This window comes from Hydractinia symbiolongicarpus, chromosome 1 (assembly GCF_029227915.1).
Source record: "Hydractinia symbiolongicarpus strain clone_291-10 chromosome 1, HSymV2.1, whole genome shotgun sequence".
In the NCBI taxonomy this organism is placed as follows: Eukaryota; Metazoa; Cnidaria; class Hydrozoa; order Anthoathecata; family Hydractiniidae; genus Hydractinia; species Hydractinia symbiolongicarpus.
Genome location: NC_079875.1, coordinates 30,368,649 through 30,377,450, shown reverse-complemented (window position 1 = coordinate 30,377,450; position 8,802 = coordinate 30,368,649). Strand labels below are relative to the sequence as shown.

Sequence of the window (8,802 nt, the reverse complement as noted above, 5' to 3'; positions counted from 1 at the left end):
CACACTAGGCTTTTAAAAAAATCCTTACAAAAGAACTGTTTATTCTTTATTAAGATATAAAATATAATTTGTAATGTTGGAAACTCTTTCAGCAAGACAAAAATGAAAATATATAATACAGGGCGAATTTGACCGTATTTGCTCTGCAGGGAGTCTTGCGGCGGTCCCGCGTTCGCTAATTAATGCAGAAATACGAAAAATCGTGTAGCAAAATCGTATGCTAAAAAAGGTATATTTGGAGCCGGGTAATTATTCCGATCGCTGACTTCCATTTCGTTCCGTTGCAGCAAGGAGGTTTAAAAAGAAGGAGAGAGAACTCTTTTATTTCTATTGAAATCATCCGTGTCTCATGTTTACTTTTCTCTATTGTTCTTACATCGAATTCTGTCAATCAAAATTTGAAATCTCGCGCTTAAATTAATAAATTAGCCGTTGTCTTTTGTTACTATTTGCATAAATTATGAGCCCGCGGCTATTTTTCTCTCAGCGGTAAATGCTTGTTAGTTGATAAATTTGTCGTTTTTACATATCATAAACAAGCAAGAAGCGAAATGGCAGGCGAAGACGTTAAAAATATAATAGAATTGGATGATGACTTTTTTGTGACGGAAGAAATGTTGTCAGATTTTACTGTTTACGAAAGTTGTGAGGTGGAAGTATCGTTTGTGGAAGATCTGTTGGAAGAAGAAAATGAAGTAGATGCTGGATATTTGGGTATTCCTCAAATAGTATTCGTTGATGAAGAAGATGTGGACATGGTGGTTGATAACAACAGTACCAAAAATGTGAAGTTTGTGTGCAGCAAGTGCAAAAAACAGTATTTTAAAGAAGCTTACTACAAGAAACATACTCTGATATGTAAAAAGCCAACAGGTAATGCTTCAGTTTAATAAAGTCATGTTTTCTTTAAAACACCATTAGCTAGCTAGCTATAATGTTTTGTTTTTTGACTCTGCATGTAGATTTCATAGAAAAGCTATTGTATTATCATCATTTGATATGCTTTTTGTTGTTGTTGTCTTGTTTTGTTATCACAACTGTGTTCTGATGTCAACTCTGTATTCCAATAATAGATCCAGAAACAACAACAGTGGCAAGAAAAACTCTTGATGACTCAAAAAATAAATCAACTACAACAATTTCCACAAAACAAGTTAAATCAAAATCGAATCGTAAGTATTCATTCATGAACTCTGAGAACATAAGGAATTTTTTTTTGCTATATATAGAACAAAATATTGTGAACTGGTGGTATAAACCTTTTTTTTTGCACCCTTTTAGAATCTTTATCCATCACCGATCATGAGCTGCAGCAAGAAAAAATGAATTTTGTTCGTGATGCTATGGTTAAAATTTCAAAAGACCCAATCAATAACATTGTTGTGAAAGGATTCAAAACACCTGGAAATCGTGTCAAAGAATTAGCCAACTCAATTTTGAATGCTGGGAGTGATGTTTTGGACATTATTTCTGAAAATGTAGTGTGTCGCATATTTAAAGAATTGCAAAAATCTAACCTACTGACTGGTTCAGGAAAAGAATCTCTTTGGAGAAAAGTGCATGAACTTGCACAAGACGATAAATTCAGACAACATTGGAAACATGTATTACCTAAAGGATACTGCATTGACAGTCAAGAATTCTCTATGTTGTTGCAGAAATTTGTTATGGAGTTAATAAAAATACTAGTAGCTCATGAAAACAAAAATCGACATGTCGAAAAAAGTCTTGACTTGAAACTCACAACTGAGGAACAAACTGTTCTGTATTATGTTTCAGGATACATAATTTTCTCGCTACGTAAAAAATACCAAAGATTAGCAGATTCGAAAAACAAAGTTGTTGCTGTGGCTGCATTGCAGTTTCTGAACTCATTGAAAGTTTCAGGTGATGATAAACTGCAGGTATATAGTTTTCTGGATTATACAAGATCTTGGGTGGACCAAGTCAGCAGAGGATACCTGATAAAAGTCAATGATGACATGTTTATTTTTTGCAGAAGAATTAAAAACGTTATTAGAAAAGTTTTAAATTTGAACATGTTGAAAAAATATAAAGGAGAAGATATACGGGAACTTTTCGAAAATGAACTTATGAAGGACTCTTTAATTGATCAAGCCTGGGTCATACTTTCACGGTATCTTGGAAATGAGAAGTTATCGAAAATTCTCAAAGCTCAGATCATTAAAAAATGGTGTGACATCAGAGCAAAAGCATATGTCACTGCATATATACAAGTAGTTCGACGCAAACTTGCTTCTCTAGCATCGGAGAAAAAAGAGAAGTTGACTGTAGTCTTATCTAAAAAAGGTGAACCAGCAATGAGAAAAAAACTTAACTAATTGTCATAACATTTTTACCTATAACTTGTTTTAATTTCTATATATCTTTTCCATGTATATAACTGTGTTTCTTAGTAAAATAATCATACCCTTATTATGTTTGTACTATTTTAAGGGTTTTTTTCGGATTGAGTAAGGATTCAATCTCGCTGAAGCTGTTTATTTTAAATCTAAATTTTTGCCAAGATTTGTGAACTTCACTCTCATTTCTTTTTTTTGTGCTACTTCTTTGTTCAGTTATGCACATTGGCAAGCGTTAAACTGAATAATGCTGCGAGATCAAAACTCTGCGCGCTTTGCTAGAAATTTAATAGATCATAAAAACGCGGAGAAATGGTCGATGGATAGGCTAATCAAGATGGTATGAAACAACATGCTTTTTATCAGCTGGAGGGACCCTGAAAAATAAGTTGCGCGTGCATAATTACCGACGCAAATATTCTTACGCGAGAATCGCTACTTAAAGCTGACCGCAACCTCGGACCTAGGATTGCCGCATCGGATGCTCTATGCCTGACTGTGGCCTGATGAAATCAACTCACTTTTTGATTATTCCATTTGATTAAATTTTTTGCAAACAAGTTTTATATCTCACACGGGTATCGAACTCTCTTTGCAAACAAGTTTTACATCTCACACGGGTATCGGGTATGTTTTATTGTGGTTTGTATACACCCTTACACCAAGAGGCCTTTGTCACGTTCTTTTTTTAAATCAACATAGTCCCGAATAGCGAATATTAATTTCGACACTCCTTCGCATGAATTCTTGTTGGGAATATAATGAAACTTGTCCCCAGGGTTGTTCTACATATCGCGAAGTGAGTATGTAAAAAAGCAAAACAAAACTGTAATATTTATTCACGTATGGCGGATCCATTCGAAATGAAGATAAAAGAAATTCCGTAATAGTTGTAATTTCCCGATGACATAAATAAAAATTACATAGCAATAATAAAGTAGCAATCCTAAATTTTTTTAATCTCAATTATTTTCTAAGATTTGATGTTTTCAAAAAAATGTTTCAAATCAAAGTCAAAATCGTACTCCACTAAAAATATTTGCAAAAGATGTGACTCAAAAGACAAGGCACTAATAACAAAACAACTTCTATGTTGAAAAAGCGTAATGGAAAAAATGTCTGACATACTCAGAAAAAATATAAATAAAATAGTCAAACAATCATGTTTCCAAAAGTATCAATATATAAATAACTATCTCTTTCTTTTCTGTGGAAGTTTCCTCATATCATTTACGTCTAGGTGAATCTGATTTTGATTACCACGTCGAGTGTTTCCACGTAGATCTCTGATCAACTCAGATTTCATAACAAGCAAAGAAAGTTCTTGTTGGCCAAATTGATAAAGTGTTGGGTTGTCACATGTACCACCACTTCGTCTTTGACGAGCGAAATGTTCCTCCAATGGATCTTGTGAGAATTTCTCGCTCAAAATCATCTTGACATTTGGACTCTGGAGAAGTAATTTGGTCAGTTCCACGAATGATTTCACTATGGACAAAGATAAAAAAAATATACATTTATAGAACAACACCGTTTGTCCATGAAACATTGCCTGGAACCACAATTGCAGAAAAATGTAGATTTTTTACCTGTTATTTTCCAACCATTTATCGTCTGTTTGCTCAATAACAATTTATTTTTTTCATCTTGGGATAAATTAGGTGTGTCATTGGCTTGTTCTTCCCACCTTCCCAGGTAATGTTCGAGGAATTCTTTCTCTAAAAACTGAATTTTACATGTTGATGTGAAAAAAATGAAAAATGAAAATGGAAATATTTGCACACCCTTTTACATGGAGATCAAGTTCTTTAGGACTGGTTTACAAATATGCAAAATGAACTTGAGCTTTTTGAGGGAAAAATGTTGTGTTTCTGAATTCCGTTACAAAATAATTGAATGTATTTCGAATGATACTACTAACCTCAAAACGCCAATCGTTAACATCTCTATATGCTGCAAGAGCTATTTTTCCGCCACGATCTTGATTAATTGAAGATACATTCAAGCAATCAAAAACTTGGTCAAACATACGCACAAACTTTATTGTACTTTTCGTATAATGCAGCCCCTGAACCTCAAGTGCATCAGCAGTTGTTTTACTCAAAACCTAAATGCAAAATCATAATTTACATGAGCAATGATAAACACATTATCAGACGTATATCATTATTTGCAACTCCCACAAAATAATCAAACTGTGAATCCACTATCACTCAGAAAACACTAATACAAACAAGCAGACAAATAAATAATAAAAAAAGAAAAGAAAAATATCTCACTTGGGTAGCCAACTTAACTTGCATCCTCAACCTTGGAGTTAACTTTATGTGATCCTCTTTTAGTTTATAAAGTTTCCTTAATCCAGGTGCTGCTCCATGTAAATTCAGATCCCATTCATAAACATTGACAAGATGGTTCCAGCTGATATCCATGTGATCGAGCTAATAAATAGAAAATTGATATATGTATACAGATATACTTTAAAATTGAAACAAACAAACAAAAAACACTTACAAAAAGATTGCGTGTATTATTGTTTCCATGAGAGTTCTCGAAACAGTTTCTCGTTGTTTTAATGAGATGAGGGACATCGGATATAAAAAAGATCTTTCTGTCCAATGATAATAAGTTGTTGGTCCAATATGTGTTACCAATATCAGGTGTCACCATAATTTTGTAAAACTTCCTATTGGGAGAAGCACCATCTGAAATAAATGCTCGAACATAAAAACCAATTGCCTCCAATACATATGTCGCCTCCCATACACATGGATAGAGCTGATCAGAGGTAAATCCCAATGATGCGAAATATCCAAAAGGATACACCAGAGATGAAACAATTCCTCGAACCATAAACACTATCACATAGGAAGCAAAGTGACGATCATTCTCTGATGATCCCTCAGCACGTTTTTGAAATTCAACTAACTCATCGTTAATATCCCCCATATCAGTGAAACCAACCAATTGTCCAGTTGACTGTCTGAACACCAAGTCAGCTTTTATTTTCATCTCATCATAAATAAGCGAAACGTTTTTTTGGTGATCATCCAGAGTTGCAATTTTACTATCCACTATTAATCTTTCAATGACATCTGGATTGAATCCACACATTGGATCAGTGAAGTTTATGTATTTTTTAAGTGTGTCAATATGTGGGAGTTTTAAAAAATTCAAATTCGGATTTCGCAAATGTTTATATGCTGCTGGTGAATGGTGGTATAAACTGAGGCACCACCTAATAATTAGTGGGTGCCATCTCATGCCATTAGGTGAACTTTTGGAAGCCATTTCTTTTTGTTGCTCCCATAACAACCACTGGGGACTGCCTTCGGGTATTTCAGGACATGTTTCCTCATTGCAAACAATATTTTTTATAAATTCGTGTTGCTCATCATCAACATGGATGCATTCTTTCTCAGTAATTTTTCTTACCCAAGATGATAATTGGGCAACTTTCTTTATTGCTCTCTGTTTTTCTCCCTGAGTATTGCGATATCTTTCCTCTAGTTCTTCTCTGGAAAGATATCGAATGTTTGTATGTGAGGAATCAAGCACAGAATCATCACTTTTCCGTCTACTTCTAACTTTTTTAACTGTTGGTTTAAAAGAATTGCACATACTACATACAGATGAAGGTTTTTCAGCTAAAAAATGACAGTTGGTATGGCGTATTGTTTTAAAATTGTCTTCATCAAATCTGACCATTTTATCGTCTTCAACAAAAGCTACTGGAAATGTTCCACTCTGATTCATGAATGGCTGTTCGAAATTACATCTCGACTTGATTACATCTTCATAACCTTGTAACCCCGTGCAAACACTGACTGACTTCCAGAATGACGAGAAAGTTGAAATATCATCATTTTTCAAAACACATGGCAGAGTTTTTGTTAGTTGTATTGTTTCTTTCTCCATAGGTTTCCCATATATGGAGAAATCCCAACCATTGCTGTTGTCTATACGTATTGTAAGCAAATGGTTTAATTCTTTTTCATTTTGACAAAGGGTATAGACACGTTTATAGTTATCCGATTTATCACATATACTAAAACCAACTTTCTTCATACTCACATCTAATTCCAGTATTTTTAAGCTGTCTTTTCTGTTTACAGCATAATTCATGCACACACAATTTTCATCCACATGAGGGTAAAATGATGCAGCAGTACCAATTATTTTTTTTGACGTTTTCATCTCATCTAATTTTCTTCTACATCCATTACAAGTAAATTTAGGAAATACACAAGGATCTTCTTGTTCACAATTTATTCCATATATAGATTGAAACACTTCACTGTAAATATCACAAGATTTAAAATTAACGTAATGTTTACTTTTCACAATTTTCTTCCCACACAATCTACATAGCTTTTGAATATACTCTGAATGTGAAGCAGACATGTTGACACAGCAAAATTCAAATATGAATACTTTATTTTTCAAAAAAACTTCATAAAAAACCCACAAAGGTGTCAAGGGAATTAAAAAAAAATGTGAACCACTTGCCAGCTGGTTATGTAACACCTAATAAAAAAACAATTATAAACTCAATTCAATATATATTCAAAACATACAGCTGGTGTGAGAGAAAGAAAGAATATACATAAACAGAAAATCTACTCCCACTGGGGAAAAAAGAAAAAAAGTTGCTTAAAACTTTTACCTAAATATACATAATTAGAACTAATAATTATTTTCTTTTGTTCCATGACAATGGAAAACATCACCGAGTGCTGCGACGTGCTGCGACACCCTACCGAGAATTCGTCTACTTCGAGAGTAAAAAAAACAATTTTATAAATAACCCCTCCTGACGAGACCTGCACAAAAACGTTAATCAACCCTTTAACTAACATTTTCCCAGGAGGGGACATACGAAATAGTTTATAAGTTGTAAAACTTTACGATCTCCTAAGGCAGCTTTTCGCACTTTGAAGGCACTTTACTCCTTCCGCGTCCTTATGGAAGTGGAAAAACAAACTTCACCCTCATTGAATCTTGTAGTTTAACTAAACTACATGTTTTCCTGCTCTTCCGCATTGCTGTAAGTGTGATTTTTAAGATTTATCTTTTCTCGTTAAAACACTCGTTTCAGAGTCGGTAGGTAAATATTGAGCCAAATCAGAGACACGGATCAGTTCAAAGGGGCGCCGAAACAATAAAAAATTGAATAGAAAATTTAAAGGGACGCCGCGAGTTCTCTCTCCTTCTTTTTAAACCTCCTTGGTTGCAGCGATTATCATAACTGAATAGCTTTAAACTGACTAACACACCACATCTTGCATTGCTTTACCATATGCATAGAGTTTATCCTCTACAAAGATAGGAATAATTAAACAAGACGCATTACATCTTATTTAATAATTCACTAATGCATTTTGAGCGCGTGAAAGACTCTTTCCGTGTTCCATTGCCAGCGATTCACCATCTTGGTCGATAAATCGCATTGACTAGTCGTATAAATTAGCCAGGCTGGTAAGTTCGCCAGCTTCAAACTTTTCTGAACCACAACTCCTCAACAAACCAAACTTCATATCTGGCGATTTTGTTGTGACCTGTGACGGTACGGCGACCCTGTAAGGTATTTTTGACTCTGTATATCATTTCTGCTAACTGTGCATTTTTACTACTTTTGAGAAGTTGCACGAATGTCTTAAGCTAAGGCGCCACGAGGAACATTTTCATGCGCGTGCTATGCAACATGTCCCATAGCATGCGCATGAAAATGTTTCTCGTGGCGCCACATCTTATTTGCTGCAAGATTATTTCGAAAATCGAAGTTAAAAAATCATGCTCAAAGGGTATACCGTATCCTTAAGTTTTTTATTGAGTTCATGTGTGATTAAAATATGGCAGGAATAAACAGAGAAGTTATTTTAGCTTTACTTTTGTTGGACGAAGAAGAAGAGGAAGATCGTGAAGAACCACCAAGAAATTGCTGGGTGCAACCGTGGCTTGGGAATAGAGAGTGTCGTGGCGCTTTTCATACAATCTTCAACGAAATAAAAAACGATGAGAAGAAATGTAGAGGGTATATACGTATGAATAACGCTCAATTGGTCTTCTTTCTGAGGATTTGCAGAAACAAGATACAAATATGAGGAATTCTATCACACCAGCTGAGCTCGTTTGCGTGGCCCTACGTTACTTAGCGACTGGTGAGACTTTCAGGTCTTTAGAATTTCAATTCAGAGTGTCAAGAAAAAGAATTTCAGCAGCTGTTATGGAGGTATCTGAAGCTATCATAAAGAGGTTGGGTCCAACCTTCCTTTCAACTCCGAAAACACAGGGGGAATGGCTAGATATCTCCAGAAAGTTCAATGAGCGTTGGAACTTCCCAAATGGATTAGGTGCTCTCAATGGGAAGCATATCGTCATTCAGCAGCCCCAAATTCAGGGTCTCATTACCGAAACTATAAAGGGACAGACAGTGTAG

At 34.8% G+C, this 8,802-nt stretch overlaps 3 protein-coding genes across 3 annotated transcripts; 2 read left to right on the top strand and 1 right to left on the bottom strand.

The window, feature by feature from the left end:
* Positions 1-274: 274 nt before the first annotated feature.
* LOC130649343 (uncharacterized) lies at positions 275-4,804 on the top strand. The gene is made up of 3 exons (XM_057455609.1): positions 275-873; positions 1,074-1,172; positions 1,282-4,804. Exons 1-3 carry the CDS (start codon positions 552-554, stop codon positions 2,340-2,342), a joined length of 1,482 nt encoding a protein of 493 aa, XP_057311592.1. The 5' UTR covers positions 275-551; the 3' UTR covers positions 2,343-4,804.
* Positions 3,079-7,607, bottom strand: LOC130649333 (uncharacterized). Its single transcript, XM_057455598.1, has 5 exons — positions 4,878-7,607; positions 4,643-4,804; positions 4,285-4,470; positions 3,953-4,088; positions 3,079-3,851 (listed from the first exon to the last, which is right to left on the bottom strand). The coding sequence occupies exons 1-5, from the start codon at positions 6,765-6,767 to the stop codon at positions 3,556-3,558; spliced, it is 2,670 nt and encodes an 889-aa protein (XP_057311581.1). The 5' UTR covers positions 6,768-7,607; the 3' UTR covers positions 3,079-3,555.
* Positions 7,608-8,463: 856 nt separating this feature from the next.
* Positions 8,464-8,802, top strand: LOC130629921 (uncharacterized). The gene has a single exon (XM_057443299.1). It carries the CDS (start codon positions 8,464-8,466, stop codon positions 8,800-8,802), a length of 339 nt encoding a protein of 112 aa, XP_057299282.1.

What these genes read in the sequence shown, in the direction of transcription:
- LOC130649343 (XM_057455609.1), top strand. Translation starts at nt 552, where the DNA reads ATGGCAGGCGAAGACGTTAAAAATATAATAGAATTGGATGATGACTTT. An exon ending in GATATGTAAAAAGCCAACAG is followed by an intron (nt 874 to 1,073) that starts GTAATGCTTCAG and finishes TTCCAATAATAG; the next exon opens with ATCCAGAAACAACAACAGTG. An exon ending in AGTTAAATCAAAATCGAATC is followed by an intron (nt 1,173 to 1,281) that starts GTAAGTATTCAT and finishes GCACCCTTTTAG; the next exon opens with AATCTTTATCCATCACCGAT.
- LOC130649333 (XM_057455598.1), bottom strand. Translation starts at nt 6,767, where the DNA reads ATGTCTGCTTCACATTCAGAGTATATTCAAAAGCTATGTAGATTGTGT. An exon ending in ATAATACACGCAATCTTTTT is followed by an intron (nt 4,805 to 4,877) that starts GTAAGTGTTTTT and finishes TCTATTTATTAG; the next exon opens with CTCGATCACATGGATATCAG. An exon ending in TTAACGATTGGCGTTTTGAG is followed by an intron (nt 4,089 to 4,284) that starts GTTAGTAGTATC and finishes TGTAAAATTCAG; the next exon opens with TTTTTAGAGAAAGAATTCCT.
- LOC130629921 (XM_057443299.1), top strand. Translation starts at nt 8,464, where the DNA reads ATGAGGAATTCTATCACACCAGCTGAGCTCGTTTGCGTGGCCCTACGT.